At 37.9% G+C, this 22,701-nt stretch overlaps 3 protein-coding genes across 9 annotated transcripts; 1 reads left to right on the top strand and 2 right to left on the bottom strand.

Annotated features, from left to right (window-relative positions):
• Positions 1 to 135: 135 nt before the first annotated feature.
• Positions 136 to 1,627, bottom strand: Rsph9 (Radial spoke head protein 9). Its single transcript, XM_083053176.1, has 4 exons — positions 1,372 to 1,627; positions 1,031 to 1,196; positions 556 to 844; positions 136 to 394 (listed from the first exon to the last, which is right to left on the bottom strand). Exons 1-4 carry the CDS (start codon positions 1,596 to 1,598, stop codon positions 234 to 236), a joined length of 843 nt encoding a protein of 280 aa, XP_082909302.1. The 5' UTR covers positions 1,599 to 1,627; the 3' UTR covers positions 136 to 233.
• Positions 1,487 to 3,592, top strand: LOC145944654 (ankyrin repeat domain-containing protein 49). Of its 3 annotated transcripts, XM_083053179.1 has the most exons (5): positions 1,487 to 1,614; positions 1,727 to 1,943; positions 2,108 to 2,268; positions 2,361 to 2,716; positions 2,830 to 2,976. In XM_083053179.1, the coding sequence occupies exons 2-4, from the start codon at positions 1,799 to 1,801 to the stop codon at positions 2,694 to 2,696; spliced, it is 642 nt and encodes a 213-aa protein (XP_082909305.1). In that variant the 5' UTR covers positions 1,487 to 1,614; positions 1,727 to 1,798; the 3' UTR covers positions 2,697 to 2,716; positions 2,830 to 2,976. The 3 variants fall into 3 exon arrangements, with proteins under 3 accessions (XP_082909305.1, XP_082909306.1, XP_082909303.1); XM_083053180.1 differs by lacking the exons at positions 1,487 to 1,614; positions 2,830 to 2,976 and adding an exon at positions 3,473 to 3,592 and having other exon boundaries at positions 1,694 to 1,943; XM_083053177.1 differs by lacking the exon at positions 1,487 to 1,614 and having other exon boundaries at positions 1,694 to 1,943.
• Mv (lysosomal-trafficking regulator mauve) lies at positions 2,965 to 22,501 on the bottom strand. Of its 5 annotated transcripts, none has more exons than XM_083053107.1 (38): positions 22,115 to 22,237; positions 21,829 to 21,967; positions 20,229 to 20,497; positions 19,172 to 19,655; positions 18,521 to 18,765; positions 17,327 to 17,412; positions 13,929 to 16,702; positions 13,781 to 13,846; positions 13,324 to 13,478; positions 12,983 to 13,227; positions 12,734 to 12,903; positions 12,150 to 12,662; positions 11,852 to 11,956; positions 11,461 to 11,770; positions 11,222 to 11,379; positions 10,886 to 11,107; positions 10,608 to 10,804; positions 10,049 to 10,498; positions 9,627 to 9,953; positions 9,427 to 9,543; positions 9,095 to 9,295; positions 8,746 to 9,006; positions 8,284 to 8,671; positions 7,774 to 8,210; positions 7,450 to 7,682; positions 7,024 to 7,358; positions 6,677 to 6,900; positions 6,188 to 6,594; positions 6,050 to 6,116; positions 5,816 to 5,966; positions 5,594 to 5,734; positions 5,300 to 5,517; positions 5,023 to 5,206; positions 4,771 to 4,935; positions 4,532 to 4,668; positions 4,123 to 4,361; positions 3,769 to 4,047; positions 2,965 to 3,702 (listed from the first exon to the last, which is right to left on the bottom strand). In XM_083053107.1, exons 4-38 carry the CDS (start codon positions 19,176 to 19,178, stop codon positions 3,501 to 3,503), a joined length of 10,416 nt encoding a protein of 3,471 aa, XP_082909233.1. In that variant the 5' UTR covers positions 19,179 to 19,655; positions 20,229 to 20,497; positions 21,829 to 21,967; positions 22,115 to 22,237; the 3' UTR covers positions 2,965 to 3,500. The 5 variants fall into 5 exon arrangements, with proteins under 5 accessions (XP_082909233.1, XP_082909234.1, XP_082909236.1 ...); XM_083053108.1 differs by having other exon boundaries at positions 19,172 to 19,536; XM_083053110.1 differs by lacking the exons at positions 21,829 to 21,967; positions 22,115 to 22,237 and adding an exon at positions 22,424 to 22,501.
• Positions 22,502 to 22,701: the final 200 nt, after the last annotated feature.

Here is a 22,701-nt window from a genome sequence, read left to right as displayed (position 1 = left end):
GTGGACAATTTCACGTGTGTTCACGATCGATACGTTTGAAACGTATCATATGCTTTTATTAACTTCATGATTGAAATTCAAATTATTTAAATTAGCCTAACCAGCCATCAAGATAAGAAATTATTTAAATTTAAATTACTTATCACTAGCATCACAATATCCCTGTTTATTATTATTATTATTATGTAATGTCGTGTATAACAATTTTTACTTTTGCATAATTCTTTTTTGTATTAGTACATGAATGGAAGATCTAGATTTTTCTTTCCATACCCGACATATAAAAATCCATAATGCGGAGAATTCAACTTGTGGAAGAAGGTCATTCCATGCCAATATAGACTGTGCAAAGTGACCAGACGACCGCCCATGAGAAATTGCATATCCCAACATTCTGTGAAAATAGATAAATAGATATATATTTAAAAAAACGCTAGATATTAAACTCTAATGTGATCATAAAATAAAACGTCATCGTTACATTAAGCGTTCTTCTTGCCATTTAATTCAAAGGTAACTCTATCACTACTTTTGTCTGTACATAGGAATATATACCTTGAGGAACGTCCATGTCTATGTTGTCCAGGAAATCTAACGCATAATTATAATCGGGCCGAGACAGCAAATTAGTGTTCCATTTCTCTTTCGGCGAACGAGCGTGCAAGTAGGACTTGAGATGACAGGCATCAGAAGTGCGGAGACCTTCGAAGCTCGGATTCTCGATCACGTCGCCGTCCGGGCATTTGAACCAGGCCCCACGTGGAATTATTGCCGCATCTTCCGTGATCGATTCCACGACAGCTGCGAGACGATCCTCCTCCTTCAGCTCCTTTGGTATAGGACCCTGCACTCACAATATTTTTTCACATTATTACATAAACTTCTTGATCATTATAAAGTTATACTTAAAATATTCTTTGACTTAAATTAATGACTTAATTGAATTATTTAATTTTAGTGATTCCTTGAACTTGAGTGGATTTTTCTTGGAACAAAATTGAAAGAATGGCCTGCTCTAATTGTTGATTACATCGTAATAAGCTTTGGGATCCTCGTCTGACGGAAACGGCGGGTTGACATTATAAACATTTGTGACAATGGATGGATCACCCTCGAATCTGTTAATCGCCAAAGGACTCAGGAATCGTCCACACTTTGTTGCTTTTGGCAACAACAACCAATTCATGCCATCTGTGCTATATTATAAAAGAAGAATTCGTGTTAAAAATTAGTAATTAGTTTTATATAATTTAAAAATGCATTAATTTTTAAGATTACATATAGTATATCTAATACATGTATCTAATTCTCTTTTTAAAAAAATGCATTTATATAAACTATACTTTTACTGTCAAATTGAATTAAATTTACCTGTAATAATATACTCGGCCGTTCATACAATCCTTTTCATAGCCAAATGCGATATGGTAATCATTTTGCAATCCGTTAATTCTACCCCAATAATAACATTTTCGAAAATGATTTTCCGTTTGCAAAATGAGCAGCGAATTCTGCAACAGCTGCGAATTCTCAGTACTTATACAAATACCGGCACAACCTAGGACATCCAAAGCTTCCAATAATTTCAAGCAGTCCATTTTACATAAACTTATGGTGATTGCAATAAATTAAAAGCCATAGAAGCTCGAATATTCTTTTCTCATATGTTACCTTTCTCATATGTTATTCTTATATGTAACCTAAAATGTGTCAAATGTTTTGACAGCACACTTGATACGCATCGCGCGTCGAGAAATAATAAGTTTGTGTCGACTGACGAGGTGTTCGACGACGAAACATGTCATCGGAAGAAGAGAACGATGAATTGCAAGACTTGGAGGCGATACGAGATAAGATGCTCAGCACACCACGTAGCGAACTTATGCAAGTGAGCGCCTGGGAAGATGACGACGATGGTGTAATAGCGGAGCGTAATGCAAAAGGTTAGAATTTCTGACAAGTATTTCCATATCAAATTGAGAGCTCGCACTTATAAGACTGTCGAAAAGAATAAAAATGCGTTTTTACCATCTCAATTTTTCCGAGCAATTTTTTATGGAAATTGTCTAGTTACGTCAGATTTATAATAATGTTGTGTTTCTTTCAGAACCCGATGCGAAGGCTATGTTGAATGCTGCTGAGGAAGGAAATTTAGAAAAAATTAAGGAACTAGTGAAAAAGAATCGCCTCTTGTTGGAATGTACTGATAAGGATGGCTACACTCCACTTCATAGAGCATGTTATGGCAATAATATACAAGTAGTGGAGGTAAAAATAGAAGAAAATTATTTCTTTTCTTTAATATTTATAAAAATCATCTAAAAGTTACATATTATAATCTTGTTATTATTTCTCAACAGTATCTACTAGGAGAAGGAGCAAAAATAGATGCTAAAACTCAGGATGAATGGCAACCTTTGCACTCTGCGTGCTGTTGGAACAACACGGAATGCGCTGAAGCATTGATCGCAAGTGGAGCAGATATAAATGCTAAAAGTAAAGGGGATCAAACACCTTTACATCTGGTCTCCGCTAGTTCTCATAACTCCCCTGCTCTTCAGCTTCTTCTGTTACATGCGGATACAAATCCTTACATAGTAAACTCAAGCGGTGATACTGCAGACCAGATTGCAAGAAGGACAACAAAATATTATCCTATATTTGATATAATTGAACCTTGCCTGAATGAAATTTGAAATAAGCAGTTATATATTAGGTAAATACATTAGATAAATAAGAATCAAATATTTAATGCAGTAAAAACACAAACATATATATATATGTGTACATGACATTTTTGATATATGTAGTTGCTTATGAAATTCCTAGGTCAGAGGACAATACCGATCGATCAAACAAAAGTGTTTATATATACATAGTTTATATACAAGCATTTTGACATATATATACATATATATATATATATATGTCAAAAATGAGCAAAAATTCCCAATAGAAAAATAATTTCTATAAACACTTTTTTATTTTATTACTCCGTTACTTTATAAAAATTTATATACATAAATTATAATAATAAAAACAAAAAGAGGAACATATAATCTATATGAATACAATATATGTATATATATGATACAATATAAAAATATATAAAAATATAACGATTCATATATAGATATAACACACTAAGGATCTAATTATTGTATCAATAATCGAAGAATCAATAAGATAATACTTCGAATATATCATTCATTTTGCTTACAATACATGTCATGATCATGACTAAAAGTAAAAAAGATTCGAAAGTGTAATTAACTATTTGAACATTATTAATTCTTAAATAATAACACAAAAATAATCATCTGTTAAATAATGTTGAAAACAAAACAGATAAAAACATAATAAACGTAGTAGAATAGAAAATAACATCACTTTTATGCTTCCAATCTAATTCTCTTTCTTTATACACAACAAGCTTTCTTCTCAGTTCATACGACATTTGTCTTTGTATCAGTTTTAGATTGTTTGGATAATGATACAGGTCAGAATGACGTTAAGTTGACAAATTTCGGAGTACCGTTGCTGAGTCGCTTAGATCCTTCCCAAATTAAGACAGTGGAGTCTTCCGTGACTGCGTATAAATGATGCTGATCCAGGGACCATACAACAGCGATTATTGCACAACAATCTTTCATATTATTCGAAATTTCTCTGACTAACTGCAGATCCCAACTGCTCCATAATCTGCATTCGAAAATACTTTTGTTAATTGTTCATAGATTTAACAAAATGCAATACCTGTACACATACCTTATTATTCCATTGTCTAAACCAGTTGCAATAACATTGACAGAAACACCTTCTGGTGCGCTGCTGTAACAAAGCGCTGTTACATGCCTTTTGGATAAGATAGAGCCTATAGTTTTCGCATTTATAGTGTAAACTCTTAATTCGGATCGATCAGCGTTCACGTTATCCTCTGACCTAGGAATCTCATAAGTAACTGCTACATCACCAAGTGTTTCGCTGATACACAAAAGATGTACAGCGTAACCTTGATCATAGACTATTGACCTCACATACGTTAGGCTGTTTCAAAATAAAGAATATTTGAAAAAAACGAATTACTAAACATAATATAAAATTTATTTTTATATCATGTACCTGTTTAAATCCCAAATAGCAATGACTCCGTTAGCATCGCCAGAGCAAGCAATACTGAATGCACGTGATAAAGCTATTGTTGTTACTCGACTTCTATGAGCTAAAAGTATTGTTGCGGGTGCTAAACTGAATTCGATTTTGCCTGTAACTCTGATAGTATACGTATGCACTGTAATTCTGCCTGATAAATGTCCGATCCAGAGTTGTCCACAATCTGGAGTAGATCCCAATGTCGTGATCTAAATAGTAATTAGGCGATTTGCATTCAACATTTTATTTTAGAAATAACTTTAATAATAATCTTATATATAAACTTGGTTGTGCGTGTCTTTTTTCTCTTTGTTTTATTATTTAATTCTTAAAGAGAGGGATCTTATGCTTATCACGACACGTGTATTAAGATACTTACGGGATCGAGGCCCAAGGATTTAATTAAAGGTCTAGGTGGTTGTTCCTTTTTACATTTCAATCTAGCAATTCCATCTGTTCCGCTCCATGATGCTAACGCAGCACCCAAGACAGACATGCCGCTTAACATACTACCACCTGCAGCAAAGAGATTTATAAAATATCATCCTTGTATGTAAAGCTTTCGCGAATTGTATAAAGAGTGCAATAATATGCAAAATTTGCGATATAATCAATGACCTTTCTCTTTAGTGTAACTCAAGAGAAGCGTCGTGTAATTAGGCAATCCAAAAACGTCACCGGTTGCCAGAGGAATTAAAGATGCTAATCGAGTTTTGTGCTTCAATTTCCAACATAATACAGGCTTATTGTCAGGTGCGCCTACATAATTTCCCCATTTTATACCTGCAATTATATCAGACAATCGTTTAATAAATTTAACATATAATTTATAATTATAAATAATATATAATAACAAAAGAAAAGATTTACCATTGACTCCTTCGATAACTTGTGGTGTCTGATTAGGGAGTGTTACGTTGCCAAGATTCTGAATCAATGGATGAGGAGCTCTAAATAACTGTGCGGGTGTTTGACCATAAGTTCGTACCATCGTTTCCCAGGCTTGGCGTTCTAAGGGATCAGCTATTTGTTCCACATCAAATCCGTAATAGGTCTAAATACAAAAAATGAATTATTGATACTCATTCGCTTATTAATTAATTTGCGAATAAATTCTATGTTGTAACGATGTAGAAAACCAACGTACAGCAGGATGAAAGACATTTATGGCCTCTACCGCCGGTTTTCCCGTCTGTCTAAATCCAAAAACGAGATCGATCCAGTATGGCAATACTTCTCTCACGATATCCGATTCCAATGCAGCTCTATGTGCCAATATAAATAGACGCGCGTCACCGCCGCACCATTTCGGCAATTCAACGTCTCCAACTTTGTTACCATTTTGTCGAACGCCAAAATTGAATCCTACAATACAAAAAGTACTTGCAAACGTTTGCTATTTTATTCCATTCGCGTTATTTTTTATTTTATTCTAATTTACCTTCAAAATTTAATAAAAATTCAGGTAAATAGAAAAACTCTGGTATCAATTCTTTCACGTCCGTTGTGGAATCGCAACTAGTTAATCTCCATGTGGTAGCTAATGCATGGAATGTTCGATCAGGAATATCAAAATTATTATCTGCAAGTAAACATATAATTTTAATGAGAATAAATTTTTCGATTAATATTATCGTAAAAAATAATAGTTTCACATAATTACCTTGATAACATAGGAACATACTAGTGAACGGTGGAAGCCGTACCAAGAAATGCAACACCGTACCAGAATTACTATAATGAGATCCGTAATGAAATGGTCCTTGATTTAAGGCAATTAGATTGAATCCTTCTGTTAAAGTTTGCTTCAAGTACTGCATCAAGATATATAGTTATTAATAACTCTAGAGAAATATCAAACAATAATGCTAACGTGTAATTCTTTTAAATTGCTTACATTATAATTATTTATGTAGTGTTGTTCATTCTTTTTATCTTGCACAGCCATCGGTCGTTTAAAATTTCTGTAATACAAATACATAAGTGTATTCAAGAAATTTATCAATATTCCATATATTTTCCATATTATAGTTACCGATAAATTTTTGGATCGTTCAAGTCAATCTTATCGCTGATGTAATCCGCCAGAACAAACGGGAACACGGGATACTGCATTAAGTCGTTATATGAACGACCCGCCAGTTTGTTCAAGCAAACAATGTATTCCCAATTAGTGAGCGCGCCGCTTCTCCACAAGGCTAGAGCCTCTCCCAAATCATCGCCGGGGATTCGCCTAGGCAAATTGCAAGCGGATAACTCGGTCGCGAATTCATCCCTGTCCTTGGACGAGTTGAAAGCCAATAAGTACGTTCTGCCGGTGATGAGGAAGATCTCGATGGCTCTCTCTTGCAACTGATATCTTCTTCTGTGCAATTCGCGGATATCTTCAAGACGCCAAGCAGTACCACCGGTTACTGCCAAATCGAAACCACCCAATGATATCTACAATTAATAATCATTAAATGAAGAAAAAGAATGGTTAATTATAATTACAAGAGAGACACTGGGAGAGAAACTGGCTTACATCCGTATGTAACGGCACATCAGGATTATCCGGAACGAAATACACGCATGTCTCGCCAATGAGAACTTCTCCCGCTAATTCGGCTCTAGGTGTAACGACTTTCGCTTGAGACATCTTGCGTATTTTTTCACTCGTGTGTAATCGTTCGATTAAAGCCGCAGTATTAGCATCTTCACGAATACTCGTAAATAAATACGACAACGGCATTTCGATATTAAAAGAGTCTGAAATATAAAATTTAAGATTAAGTTACAAGAATTTCTCCAATGTATTACACCAACGTCAACGAAAGAAATGGTAAGAAATGCTGTTAAGATAAATTATTCGTTTGATTTATCCTTACATACCTAAACCATCTTGACGTTCAGGCAAGACAAATCTTTTATCAATATTCAAGTGACATCTCTGAAGCCTGATTCTGACTCTAGCGGGGCCTTCAGTCGGATCCAATTCCCAACTTTTCGGATAACTGTCAGAAAAATGCCACGGCGCCCGTTCATGTGTTAATCGCTTGGCTATGTCTCTCCACCTGGCCACCGCCTGAGCCTCTAATGCTCGCATATGTTTCAACTGTTCCATCAACACCTTGCGCTCACGGTTTTGCTCTTCCACAACCGAACGTGTTATATTCATGGCGCTCTCGATTAATTGCTTGGCCAACGCATCGAATCTCTTGCCGATTCTAACACACAAAATTATATATTATATATTATATTCTACATTAACTTCTCGATAAAACATACATTGATTTTACATGATACACACGCATCTACCTTAAAACTGCAGGATAATTGTCTAGACAAATATCCCCATCTAGGACTAAATCTCGACGCAGCAGAGCTAATTCGTCGCTCCATACTTCCGGATTGGCTTGCTCTATCCCTTTCGCGAGATTCCACACGCGAAGAGCTTCTCTCAGCTCTGCGCACACTCTAGCATCGGCACTGGGCATCTCCTCCCGTTTTTGCAGCAAGTCCCAAAAAAATACGGTAAACTTTTGTTCCATCTAGACATAACAGATTCCAGAAAATATCAAATTTCACATCCTAATGTATAAATTATAAATATTAGTTGCTCGAACTAATTAGCGCAGATACCTGTGGATGAACCTCCAAAATGCACGATAGGATTTCGCGAACTCTTGGTTCTTCCATTAGGGATCTGACGGCGTACAGTCTCGTACTAATACTCTGATGTGGTTCCAGCAGCCATATCATAATTTTAGCCGTATATTTTCTCAACACTGGTCTAATGGAAAACGTACTGCTCCAATTATTTTTCTTTTCTAGCGGATTGCACAAATCATGCAAAAGAATGGAAAATAGCCTCCTCGTTAGTTGCAATTCGTTGACGGACGGTGATGTATCGGCCGCCGTTATAAAGTCAACCGCGCGTGTCACGATGATACGAAAACGATCGTTCAATTCTCCTTTACTGGGTTCGCGCAGTACCGGAGGTGAGCTTGCATGGAAGCTACCTCCATAGCTAGAGGAATGGGATCCGTGATCGCTCTGCTCACTGGACGTCGTAAGAACTGGAAAAATATTCCTCGAATGTGAATCTCGAATTTCGAGTGTTTACAATTTTTGCGCACACCATATAATTACCTGAAGTGAAATAAGATGCCGAAGCCAAGTAAGAAGCCGTGCTACGTAGACGGAATCCCGAGGGATTCGACAGTTTTGTCACGAGCGCATCCAACTCTCCATCGAACAACGCGACTTGCGCGTCTCTCACGATCGTGCGAATCGAACTCGAATGGCATCGTAACTTCTCCGATATTTCCATGTAATCAAGTATCACGTGTAGATCTAATACCGCTTGTATCTGATGACTGCCGGGTAATTCTAGAAGCTTAGTCGCGATTGTCACGAACAGCACATGAATATCTCGATAAAGGGACGTCGAGCTGCCTTTATGCGCGGCCGCGACCAAACCTTGCACCAATGATTCGATTAAGCCTTGCTCCAAGAGTACCTTCAGTGTGTTCATGTTCTGAGAAATAACAACAATTAATTCGATTGTGTTTGTCAAATCTGCTATCAAGAAAATGAATTCTATTCCCATACCTTTGCTATTACATCAGTTATAAACAATATCAATGGCTTGACTACACTTGAATCAGAGATTGAAGTCTTTGCAATTATCGCCATTAACATTGGCATCGCCGCCAGAGTAGGACTTCGTACTGCCAAGTTCTCTAAAGCAATAACCAATGAATCGCTTGCGGGATATAAAGCTATCTGATTTCCTAGATGCATGAAATACTTTTGTTTTATAAACTTGTTAACTTCCTCATCGCTGGCACGTTGTAGATAGGTTTGTATGAGCTGAAAGATATAAGATATTGATGAAATATTTCATTCTTTCCACGCCTTGATACGGAAATTATATATAGTGCGCTAAGAAATCATTTACCTTGATCAATGCTGTGCGTACGCGATTATCGGGATCATTGGCTAAAACCAACAACAATTCAGCTCTTAAAACATGCTTCAGCATCGATCCAACTTGAGAGTCTGGTAATACTCTTACAGCATCTCTCAATAACAACAGCAGCCCCTCGCAGACTAAGCCTTGACAAGCTTTTCTCTCATCCGCATATGTTGATTGTCTTTCCTAAGTGACAATGTGCACACGTTTATAAATGAGTAATATATAAAATTATATCATATATAAAATTATATAAGATAAAAATTATGTATAATTATATAAAATTATATCGTACTTTTTGCTTTCTTGTTACTTACATTGCTTTGTGGAGTAGATCCATCACTAGCTGCAATTCCAGAGTCTTCTCCAGCACTAGTATTATCCGTCAGCACATTTTTACGATCCTTCTTTTTGGGACTTCGAGTCTTTTGAATCTACAAAAATGAACGATTGAATATAATATTTGTGCAGTTTTTCCAATCAATAAAATTTTACACACATCTGCAAAAATTCACACCTGTTCATTCGTTAATGCCTTGTTCAGTTTACTGTTTTCCATCAAGCTTATCGAATCATTGGAAAAAATAGAACCGTCATCGCTTTTTTTCAAATTCGTTTTCTTCTCCGTAAATTGCGGCAACATGAAATAGATATTTTGTCGCGAGTGAGTGACATAAGTATCTGAGGCTTGATGAACGAGAACCAAATAATCAGTAATGGCGACCAAATGAGCAAACTCCGGTGGTGCGCCCATCAAGGCGCGCATCAATTCCACAATTGCGATTCCAGTATTCGAATCTAATACGGCATTTACCTCTTCGTTTATTTCGTACATGAAGTGTTCCTATAAAAGCAAGATATATTACTATAAAATATATACATAATGTATCGATGTATAAATGTATAATAACGTTACGTTGAACAAATTATTTGATTTACCTTACACAAGGTAAGGATCGTATCTACAATTCCCACTCTGTTTAATTGAGATGCATTGAATTCACGCTGCGAGTGTTGATCTCGCAATAAAAGTAGTAGCGTTTGCAGCAACAAATTTAACGTATCGTATTTCGCCCATGCTCTCCATGCGGTAAACGCGGCCTTGATCAATTCTGGGTCCGTGATAACAGCCTCGCAATTCTGAGAAACTGGATGGTTACCACTGCCGATGTCTCTGATGATGATTGAGCTGTCGCACGCCGCATCCAACATCGCCTTCAGAATGTGTCTACCTGCGTGGCACCGAGATGATTCTAGAACGCGAAGAATCAGTAATGTCCCGCCATCCGATCGGTATTGATTCAAGAGTTCTGAATCACTACGAACAAGATGCAAGACTGTAGAGAGGGCCAGGGCTTGTTCCTCTTCGGTAGAGTTTAATTCGACCACCTATGCAAAGCAATCATGAACGTTTAGATGCGTGAAAATGCATTTCATTAATTTTCTTTCTTTTCAAATTATTATTCAAAATAGAGATTCTTAAAAGAAGAATATTTACCCTGGCAAAAAGATATAAAAATACAGGTACACCGCCTACTAAGATCGCCGCAGGTATAAGTCCTCGATATTGTTGGTTTTCTAAATAAGTAGATACAATCGGGGGTATCGATAAAGGCGGTTGTTGTGACACTCTGTGTTCTGGGGCTGAGATAATTCTAAAACCTGATTGGCCCGGAAAGATATTTCTCGTAATAACTACAAAAATGTATTACTATAAATATATAATCAATCTAAGGTAAGATTAATAACATATATATTGAATGACGTGTTATTTACCAGCAGGATTAGTGATGGCTTGAGGATACAGGTGTACGATGTTGGGATTTTGAGCCTCGTAACTGAGAAGCAAATTATCTTGCAACTCGCCAAGATGCGAGTTTGTCGCATCCATGACGACATCCCAGTCAATTTTCGATTCTGATACCACTGTCTCGACAGCGTATTTCAAGTAAGTACCACCGTAAGATTTTCGCCGACTTGGATCGAATTTACCTCCTTCTACAAAATATAAAAATAAAGATTAAAGTATCAAGTTTTGTAGAAATAAAAATTTATATTTGGTTTAATATTTATATATCGTATATAATATATAATATTGTGTATTATACTAACCATATTTCACTTCGCGAATACCATCGTTTAATGCGCCGGACGCAATAAGAGGCGCAAAATCAGGCTTCACCGTGTTTAAGATACAATCCGCCAAATTTGTGTAATTTGGTCCGAGACTTGCTAAATACAACGCACGTTCTTTCGTGAATACTGGACATCTAGAAATAACAAATTAGAAGTATATATGATTCTGTATATATTATATGTGAATTACTGTCTATTAACGCATCTAAATATACCTAAAAATCATTAAATTTCCGAAATACCATGCACCAATACTGCTCGACCCGATTTGACCTAATAAAATGCACGTAGTACCCGGTTTTCTCATCAATAAACCGTCAAATGGTAATTGAGCATTGACCTCTTTCCAACCGTCTACCCAGAGCGTAACTTCGACTACAGCACTGCGCTTATTCAAGACGGTATCTTTAAAGTTTAACGTCAAGTGATGCCAATGTCCTGAGGGAAGCATGTCGTTTATCGAAGTTTCGGAAATCGTTCGGTTCATCTTGTCGTCCGGACGAGTTAGTCGTAAAATTAATTTATCTAAAAAATAATGAAATTAAATTAATCGATGCAAATTTCTGCTTGATTAATATTCTCGAATTTTAATAATAAATATTTTACCTGATTTTAGATCGAGCCACATTTCTAGAACCAACGATTCGAAGCCAATGGACATCAAATGTATTATCGACGTTGGTGTGGGTGGCGACACAGAACCCGCTATAACTGATGTCAGAAAAAATCAGATCTCTAATTTTTCTATGACAATTCGAAATGTGCACGTGTCAGAAATAACAAGCTATTGATATAAAAATAATATATCTCCTCGTATTAACTAATAAATGACAACGTGCACAATTATAGGGATCTTGTAAGTATATAATTTTATAAACGTAATTAATAAATGTTTTCTATTAACCTTCCCGATTCCAGTTATCAGAAAGAATACCCCAATCGGATAGACTCTCGCTGTCCGAGTCAAATAACGGAGAGGTGGTATAGGCTGTTGCACGACTAGCGGTTGACATTCCTCTTTCTACCCTTAGCCACATGGAAGCGGAGCAACCGTGCAACCATACCGGCCAAGCGAGTTCCGGACCAACGGGTAGACACGTCGCGTGTACGGACCACGGACTGCAAATTCCCGCCGCGAGATGTTTCTTTCTGAAATTTTTCACGAGATTCTCAGCTTTCTCCTGGTTCTTATGCTGCTCCGTCTTCGGCGACGTTATTACATCGGAATGCACGGGGAACGACAAGATAAAATTAGGTTGAGGTCGTGCCACCAGTACTAAGTGATACAATGGTTCTAGCAGCGGTAACAACGGTGGTCTCTCCGCTTTGAAGAAAGACAAGTACATGACTAGCTCCGTCGATGAGATTGATTGCGTCGCCAGCAATGTAAAAACTTCTAACGCCGCGTGTTGCAAATCTGAAAAAATTCATCGTATATAGTGTCTCAATACTTAGCGAATAGATATGTCGCACGAGTGCTAACACTACCTCGATATCGTGGATCGTTATTAGTGAATATATGTTTAAAGCCATTCAATATTCTCATAATAGTTCCTGAAGCTGCGAGGGCGACGCAACTCGAGACACTTTCTCGACACGTGTTGGCGATTCTTCGTAATCCACCGGTTATTATCGAGCCTCTCTCTAAATCTAAACCTCTGTAAAAAAAGTTTCATAAAATAAAGTAATAATAATACGTTAACATATGTATCTCAAAGCTCAAAGCAAGAACCTTACTGTTTGCTGAAGTGAATTAAAAGATTTATCGCCAAGGAACATAGAGCAGGATGCGCATTAGCGTGACCTCTCGGCTCTACTAGAAGTCCAAGAGGGCTGCTCTTCTTGGTGACGCTGTTGTTATTGAAACTCTTTTCAGGTACTTCAACATCCGCTTCGTATCCATCGTCAGCGGTCACGTATTCCCCGGTACTGCTATCCTCGGCGCTATAATCTGGTGGATTCTCCAACGACAAAGTTGGTAACTGTAATAAAAAAAAAAACCGTATCATCGATATAGAAATATTTAAAATGTATTGATTTTTAACAATTAATGAGATTTAAAAAATGATAACACGTACTCTAGGACGCGGTTGTTGAGGTATGCTGTTTTCCTGCGCCGGCTTTAGCATAGAGACTTTCAATATCGCATCTACTATCACAGCTATTCCACGACCGAGCTTCATCCCGGTATTCATCAATGTTTTTCTTAATTCCATAACTATGTCACAATCACCTGTATCATACAGAACACTCTCGTTATATAAAATCGGTATAAGAAAGTAATAAAATAAAATTTCTATGCGGCAAATAATGAATAAATGTATAATCAAGACAAGCGCAATTTCAAGAATGACGTTTACCATCTGCGTTCTCTGAATTGTTTTTCTATCGAGCAAACGCGCGAAACGTCTTTGGATTATAATCCCGCAGCTGCGTGAACGACTGATATATACATATGTATACATGCATGTAATGAACATGTACGTATATTACATGCTTATTAATCGCATTCATAATATAAACTTATACACTTACACAACGGAGATATCAGACAACACGTAATCAGGGCCTCGAAGAGCTTATGTGCCGATTTGCCAGTATCTAAAAGAACACAATACGTTTATTAATACGTGATAATTCTTTCTAGAATTATTATTCCACAATTATATATGTACAACTATACCTTCAATACTGTCCGTGGCGAGGCCTATGGTTAACAGCCTGAACAAACGTAGCGAATTCCTGGATACCGGATGCGCGGACAATTCGGTGCGAAATTTAGGGCTGCACAAAGCTACACCTGCAGCAGCTCTCCAGGCTACGCTAGCCTGATACAAGCTTAATCTTTCAAACGACACGTTCGCGTCGTCGCACACTTCGATAACTTGTTCTATGAGAGTATAAAGCTTTTCACATGAATTCGAAATTACTACAATACCAGTCTTATTCTCTAATTGTTCGCGGTGAACATCACTTTTAGGCAGTTGCGGTAAAGTTGTCGTATTTTCAAGACTTTCGATTGTCGTCTCATCGGTTTTTAAATTTTTCACAGGAGATGGATCAACTTTTTGATTGTCAGGACGTGTGTCGGATGTATCTCTGCTCTCGCCTCGCTGATCAGTCTTTTCTGCCATTCTCGGTTTCTCGAAACACCGTAAGCAATTCAATAATTCGTTCGTCTCTCTGTCGAGAGATTCAAAGAGACATCTAGTCGCGACCGGCATCTCGATGCTTTCCAAATTGTCGGATTTCTCACCGCGCATCTTCCAAATCTCTATAGTTACTGTGACTTCCAAAAGGGCATAAACGCTTCTAGTGAACGCCGCATTTGACATCAGAGGTAATATCTCGCTCAGTCCGTTTATCTCCATAAACTTCTCACACATCTGCGCGTTTACGATTAAACACGATATAACGGACATGCAGGACTGCAAGAGGAACTTTGCCGTTACATCGCCATTATCGATCGTGTAACATTCTTTAGCGCGCAAAAAGGCCGGATAGAAGACTCTGAGGAGAAGCTGTTCCCTGACGTGAAATCGGGAACCAGATGTAACTTGCAGCAGATGCGCCATGACGACGTAACAGAGTTTCGGATCGCTAGGACACAGTAAATCGACGTACATCTCCAGAAAGTCCCACGAATAATTCGTCGGCCTAACGCAGGTGCTGCATGCGTCTGTCACTGGATAAGCGCCCAGCTCTTTGAAGAAGATACGCTCGAGAAATGCTACAGCTGGCGCGTAGGTCGAGAAATCGCGTTTCTTCAGGAAGGCGACGACACTCGAAATGAGTATCTTGGGCGGGAAGCAACAGCACGTACCCACGGCGGTGGTGATCCTGATCAATCTCACCTGCAGCTCGCTCGCGAACAGATGAGACTTCTTCAAGAGACTCGTGAGCGTCGCGAATAGCGAGGAAATGCAGCACATCTGTTTATCAGCTACACCAACGGTCAATTGGGAATACGGTACTCCGAGCACGTCCGAATGATGATAACTCGGAATGTTGTCGATGCAGGATTTGTGCTTGGTCCTGTGGCACTGCGTGGCGTGTGAGAGATCGCGACGAATATGCTTCAATCCGGTGATCAGCGCGCCTATCATATCAATTATCTTCTTGGCACGTACTATCGATTTTGTCGCATCGATGCTGGGCAGATCAACGATGGCGAATATCGTTCTCTCGACGAGCTTACCGTCCTGACTCTCGATGAAAAGCCGGAACAGCTCGAGGAAATCCGATAGCTTATCGACGTTGCTGCCGCGCTGATGCAACAGGCAATAAAGAAAGGTAACAATCCCGTAAATGGTGGCGAAAATAAATTCCTGCAATAGCGAACCTTCCTCCGGTTCCAACACGTTTACCGGTTTGCCGCAGGCATCTTCCAGCAATCTCAGAGTCATCGGCAACAGGCCATTGTGAATCACCGCCGTGGTAGGTTCGTCGGCTCTCAAAGCGCGTTCCAGAGCCGTCAACATCAACCTGGCGGCCGCCGCTTTCAGAGTGACGCATTCCGTCCCGCTCAAATTATTGCCGTCTATGCCAAATTGTAACGACCACAGCGTATCCAGGGCGAATTTCAGAACCTGCACGGCTGGTGTCTGCTCGGCGGGCGTGTCGTAGTCGCGTAAACCTTCTAACAGTTGTATGATGAGCAAACTAATCTCAAAGCTACTGATTTTGGCATTCAGTACATCCTGGATTCTTTCGTCGATATAATCACGCGGTGTTTTTCTCACAGGACGAGGCGGCAATTCGTACAACTCGGCCTGCCATTTCTGCTCCTCGTCGCTTCTGACGATCGATGTGAAATATTCAAAGTCCATCGGATTCAGACGGATCTTCAGAGTGAGAGAACGCGCTGGATCGATGCCGTCCGTCAATAGCTCAGACTCGCTGCTCGTCGCGTTCTCGGGCGTGTTGCGTCGAGATTTTACAGTCGACGATTTTATCTGCTTATTATTGATGGACTGACGGCACTTTGCAACATCGGCGACGGATCGTCTGCGAGCGGTTTTCCCGCGCGAAGGCGCATCACCGTTCTCGTGAGAGAAACCCTTAGTGGTCTTGCGTTTCGCGTGCAGAACGATGTCCACCGTGTCCACGATATTGTCGTTGCAGTGAAACTTCACGTACGAGTTGCGTGTTGACGATCCAACGACAATAGAATCGGACTTTTGCGACATGGTGGATAAGTTAGCTTTCGAATTGGCAGCCTTTTGGAACGCGACTGGATAGAGAGCGACCAGCAAGGTGACCAGCTCGCGACCGCAAGACAAACCGCGTACACCCAATAGATGCAGCACCGCTAGGTAACGCCATCCGCGATCCTGGACCAAGTACTTTTGTAGACTGACCAGCTCGCTGCCGTCGTTTCTCTTTCCGCACAGTTCGTGTACGTCCGAAAGTAATTCGCAGGCCACAAGGGTCGACACGCCGCCGCCACCGACCGAGCTGAAATTAACACAAGGATATAAGTTTGATTTTGACATTGATCTGTATATTTCTTTTTACAGGATTACTCAACAATGAGGGCGTGCAAGCTATCAGATACGAGTTATCAATGAGAGATATGATGATTACGATACACATGCCTATTATTTTGAACAACTCACGTGCTGTTCGTATTGCGTTAAGCAAAGAAATAAGAATTTGCCTTAGCGTTTATCAGAAAGTGATTCACAATATAATCCATACACAAGAGAAGTCAATGACTTTTTATATTAGACGCATGTGTGCTTATATTGTATAATTAAATTTAATCAGATATTTAAAGTATTCGAATAATTTTTAACTGGTTTGAAATAAGAGAAGAATATAGGATAAATTAAGCACTAAATAAAATGTCAAAATGAAACTAGCTATTGTAAATAAAAATTTTCAGCCGCAACCGCAAGGGTGTAATCGAATATTCATATTGCGGTTGAGATGAAGACGTTAAGCCGTAAAAATAAGCGTATAATCGGATATATGTTTTCAGAAAAAAAATGTCGTGCGATGAACTTTACGAGATTTTATATAATTTGTACATAAAATAATGAGAAGATTAATGTAAAATGACGTAAGAGAGATATTCACCAAAAAAACAGAACATCTTTTACGTCTTTGCCCTCCTTAATCTGCGCGAGAAATTCCGCCAGAAATATATCGAGCCACGATGATTTCTGAAACACATTGAGATTAACGCTGACGAGTGCAATTATTGTCAACATTTCAAAGATATTATTATATGTATCGAAGCGAGCAGATATCATGTTCGTAAAAAAAAAAAAAAAAAAACATACATATATAACTCGCAGTTATGTATGTAGAATTCGAAAACTCAATTAATATTGTCGCTAATTATTCGTAATTCGTAAATACGAATATTCGTTCATATTTGTGATACCGCTTGTAAGAAACAAGCTACGTTAAAATATCATATCGTAAAGAGGAAGCTGATGGAATATACGTAACCATGCGTTCGAGATAAAAAGAAGCGGAGATATTTTACTCTTTTCTTGCCAAAGTTGACGAAGATAATTTGCTCGCATGCGATACACTAATCGGCATTGGTGGACATAAAATGAAAAACATGAATGATTAAGTCTTGCAAAATGACATACTTGCAACGCATTTGTTCACTGGTATTTGCTGATGCAATTTATTATAATAAGAGACATTGGATATATGAAACTGAAGCACTTTGAATTATCAATATTCTTCGTTGAAATAGAAATTGTCTAAAAATTCTTTAATACTTTTTTAATATGTTCTTTTAATACTTAATGATAAATAATCTTTTTTTCTATTAGACAAAGCATGAATAATTCACAAAATTAATTTTAAAACAATTTGTTATTATTGATGACAATAATATAAGCATGTATGTAGTATATATTATCTCAACTTCCTCCTACGAAATATAATATTGACAAGCAAAGTACAAATAACTTGTAAGGCATCCCTTCCTTCCGTGAGCTATAATACAGCGGTCTCGGAAACAATCCAATTGAAATGGAAAGCAATAGGCTTCGAACTGCAGTTAGTATTGAACTTAAACAGCAATTTATTTTATAGCTACGTAAAATTATATCGCGATATGTATATAAAAGAAAATTAATGTCAGAATAGATTTATTGTAAATAAACAGAAAATCGAATCTTGTTTTGCTAAAATGACACCAAGAATTAATAAAAACATAAAGAAGAAAAAAAATAGAAAGAAGAAGGAATAAATCACAATAAAGAGGAATAGAGAAAGCATTAATCTAAAAAATCACGCTAATAATACCTCGTAACTCTGAGGTTCAGCATGGATAAAGTGGTCCCACAAAATTTGCAGTTTATTGACCGACACAGCAGACATCCCTGGACCCCTTGGTTCCTCACGCTCCTTCTCGTCCTCTTCTTCCGGGTCTTCGGTCTTCAAACGCGCATCTTCCTCATAAATCGCCACTTCATCAAGACTCAACCATGCGCACAAAGTATCTTCGTGCTGCTTTTGACGCGCATTCTTCGACCAAGTAACCTGATCATCTGAAATCAAGATTTCTTATATCATGCACAGTAAGCAAACACGTATTGATATGCATGGTTGCTATGCGTCATCTCGCACGTTACTTGAAAATTAAAAACTGGGTCCAGATCTCTGACAATTAGTTTTTCTTTTAACAAGTCGCACGTTTTCGATGCATCAATGAATATACATTGTGAATACGTGATATACAAATAAGAAACAATATACGTCGAAAACTTTATAAAAATTTAAAGACAAAAGACCGTGTCTCAATATTCTCACAGTCAGGGAAAAAATACACATATGTGCACTAATATTTCAATCTAGCTGACCGTATTTATTTCTTGATCAGAATATATCGCGATGCAACATTGTAACACATTCTAGAATCTGATCCTGTAGTATCGTATTTATCGAACGACTTACATAACATCCCCACGTATTCCCCGCGATTAATCACTTGCTGCTTTTCGCGGGAAGCTCGAAAGCCTCACGAGGCACGAAGTGACGAAAAGCAGTAACCTCGGCTTCATAGACTCTTCAATAACATCACTGTTGTCGCTACTAGCATTGCCAAGAAACTTGCCACCACCATCGTTTATCACTACCCATTCTACAGCGACACGAGCCATATGAGAAGTCATCACTACAAGCATGACCCAGACACGACCTAATCTATCACTACCGAAGGGTTCTTATCAGCCAACTTGCTCTGGTGCTAACGATGTTGACTCGTTATCATTTCTCGGAACATGTGACAATCTCCTCGTAAATTCGATCAAGCGACGAGTCTGAAAAGTCGAAGCCACTCCTCTCCGATAAATTTTTCTCCTTGATTCAGATCCGCGTTAAACAGCTTTGAGGCAACACCGTATCTCGTTGCTTCAATCGATAAGATTGAACTTGTTTGCTTTACGAAATAGAAAGTGAAATGAATAATTGAAGGAAAGATAATTCGAGCGTTGTATTAATAAGGACAAGTTTCCTTCAAATCGCTATTCGATTTTTATACGTATATAATTATATTGAAGAGTAATAATCACGATTTTTTTTGGTATCACAATATTATAGCTCAACACTAGAAACGCGCGACTTTTTCAGGCAAATTGATACAATTATAAATAAATAGATATACTGCAGAATAAAGACATATTGCACACTAAAAAAAAAAGAGGAAGTGAGCCTGGATAAACGATTCATAGTCCCTTCCTGACTTACAATTTTATCAACCATATAGGTGTATAAGACTCAAACTTTGATTCTTTAACAAAATTAGAACTAATTTGTAATTAGAAAAAACAAATTATTATTCATGATTTTGTTATTTATTAGCTTCTCTAAAGAACTTTGAAGAAAAATTTATTATTTGTAACTACTAAAACTATTGTTGCAAAAAAAGCTGTCTTTACATAATTTGAATCCTTTATTCAGGAACACTTAGCTTATATCGCTTATATGTTACGGATGCAATAATGAAATTTACTTGATCAAAATCAGCGTTAAATTACTCGTCAGTGCGTGCAGCCCTAACACGATCCGCGCGCGTCGACGAACGAGTGCAAACTCTTCTTGCTTCTCACACAACTCCGCGTCTCCGGCTCGAATCTCCTCAGCTCGGGGTGACGTCGTCGTACTAACTATCCACAACGAGGAAGGGGAAATCCGCAGTCGAGCCTCCTCAAGCGTCTCCAATCGGTTTTCCTCCACGACGAAAAAGTTGTCAACTGCACAACGTTATAGTCCCTCTCCGACCTATCGAGAAATAAGAATGCTACGTAAACATATGATACACATATAGGCGATAACAGGCAATTGCTCTCGGAAAGACAGTAGTAATACACTTAATCATTTGGGATATAATGGCTCGTTAATCGCGATACAACTTGATAATGAACAATGTCTGTCATACCAGAAAGTATTGAACAGAAGAATCGATTATAGAAAAGAAGATAAATTTTTATCATTAATTATTTACTGAATATAATAGATAAAGTTGGAGATGATTAATCATTAAGCTTTTTTTCTGCAATTATTCAAATTTAGTTTCTCAATGATGATTAATCTTGATGAATTAAAAAAATGTCTCTTCTTCTAATTTTTTTATATCATCTAAATTAGCTGAATTGATTATATAATCCAACGTTCTCTCTTTTTCTCTCTTTTCTTCTCCCTCCAGTATATTATCTAGAATATAATAAATTTATGAATACGCTCTTGTGGGGCTTCATTATCGCGAATTATATTTCTTCACAGCTATATATAATATTAGCCTTTTTAAGATACAATGTTCAACAATCCCCGCAAACAATAATGCGATAACGGACATCGTGGATATGTGTGAACAATCGAGAATAGTTCAGTGGACAACAACCGCGCGGACATAATTGTCGATCAATCTTTTAACTCGCGCAGTTGGCCGATTATTATAGTGACCGATTATCTTAATGGAATTGTACGCTCAGTCGTACTTAATTAGTCCCTCGTCCCTCGACAGTGCGATAATATAATTAAAGACGCACGCAATTTTTCAATGTCCGTCTAAGTGAAATAAAATTATCACGGGGCCGGGTGATAAGACATAAGACTCTCGGTGATTTATGAGAATTTAGAGATAGTGAAATGTATAAGTTGTTTGGTTTAATTAAACGGGATATATGATTCTTCAGTGCGTTCGATCTTTGAATCTGCATCTCGATGCAAAAAAAATCCTATCGTATCAATCATCGCGAATTATTTCCATCGTTACAATAAATAATTTAAACATAGTGATCTTCGATCTAGATTTTCGCAGCATCAAATGCAAATAAGCTCTCATACAAGTTATACTAATCCTAACACAGTAATCGTGTTGACAAGCCTTTTCTCGCATTCTATAATTATTTTATCATTAACGCGAATTTTTCATCGTGATGGAACGCGCGACACCGATAAACAGCGAATCGCTGACGACGATAACGGCTGACCTTCTCGTTGCTCTCATCACAAACTTGATAATTAAGAGACACACATCTTATTATTTTTCTCTTCTTTTATGTGCTCGCCTCCTCCTTCTCGCGTCGAGAAGCATATTTTTTTCAACTTACGTCACGTTCCCGCTATATATCCCGTCTCGGCCGAATCCTCATTTCTCGATCCTAACTTTCAAAGATTCGTTCGTATCTTTTTCACTTCGTTTCACATTCCTCGATATCATAAAGCTCAAACGTGCGCCGAGAAGTGCAGCTAAAATCAACACATCTTATTATATTTATTTTCTTTAAGAAGCTAAATTTTTTCTACTTAGATCTGTTTATAAGTTTATATATATTTTCAAAGTGTCAGAATGTTGTACAGAAAAGTATATACAAGTGTTGAGAAAAAGTGGAATACCTCTGCCTTGCGATTTTTGCCGCATGCAGATTGAAAAATCAATAAATCAAGAAGATCAAGATGATCAAGAGACCAAGAGATAACCTATTGGGATCAGCTGTTTTCTCGTTTCTTTTTCCCGCCACTTTCTAAAACACGAATATACATATATATATATATCTCGTTCAACGTGCGGAAAGCAGAGAATGCATATGATTAATTGACAAACCTATGTGTGAGATTCAATCCTAAGTATATTTTTTTTCGACTGCGCTTTCTCTGTACCTTCTCCACGAGACCGACCTCTCAGTCGCCGATTACGCGACGTACCTTGTGCAATGTAACGTTACTCCCGTCAAGTTACAGCTGATTGTCAGTTACACGAGACAACAATTAACAACACCAACTCCATCGCAGTTGCAAAAAACAGCGCCACCCTTGCGGGAGATTCAAAAATACTTGCTTCACCCTTCAACGTGCGTTCGGAAATCTTACCCTCGAAATAACGCAGAGTTTAATTGACCAATGATTGATCGATTCGATGCTACTCTCGACGAGTAAATTTTCCGAGCGCACTTCTGACGTCGCATTCCGTTATCGCGAATTTA

Source organism: Prenolepis imparis, unplaced genomic scaffold, assembly GCF_030444845.1.
Source record: "Prenolepis imparis isolate NDT839.2.m4 unplaced genomic scaffold, iyPreImpa1.0 SCAF_13, whole genome shotgun sequence".
NCBI lineage: Eukaryota > Metazoa > Arthropoda > Insecta > Hymenoptera > Formicidae > Prenolepis > Prenolepis imparis.
Note: the sequence above shows the minus strand (reverse complement) of the source record. Positions and strands in the feature narration are given on the sequence as shown.

Coding starts and splice junctions, on each gene's coding strand:
- Mv (XM_083053110.1), bottom strand. Junction 9,544..9,626: donor AGGCATTAACGAATGAACAG/GTGTGAATTTTT, acceptor TCATTTTTGTAG/ATTCAAAAGACTCGAAGTCC. Junction 5,967..6,049: donor ACTACATAAATAATTATAAT/GTAAGCAATTTA, acceptor ATCTTGATGCAG/TACTTGAAGCAAACTTTAAC.
- Rsph9 (XM_083053176.1), bottom strand. CDS start 1,598: ATGGACTGCTTGAAATTATTGGAAGCTTTGGATGTCCTAGGTTGTGCC. Junction 845..1,030: donor ATCCCAAAGCTTATTACGAT/GTAATCAACAAT, acceptor TTGTGAGTGCAG/GGTCCTATACCAAAGGAGCT. Junction 395..555: donor AGACATGGACGTTCCTCAAG/GTATATATTCCT, acceptor CTATTTTCACAG/AATGTTGGGATATGCAATTT.
- LOC145944654 (XM_083053180.1), top strand. CDS start 1,799: ATGTCATCGGAAGAAGAGAACGATGAATTGCAAGACTTGGAGGCGATA. Junction 1,944..2,107: donor AGCGGAGCGTAATGCAAAAG/GTTAGAATTTCT, acceptor TGTTTCTTTCAG/AACCCGATGCGAAGGCTATG. Junction 2,269..2,360: donor ATAATATACAAGTAGTGGAG/GTAAAAATAGAA, acceptor ATTTCTCAACAG/TATCTACTAGGAGAAGGAGC.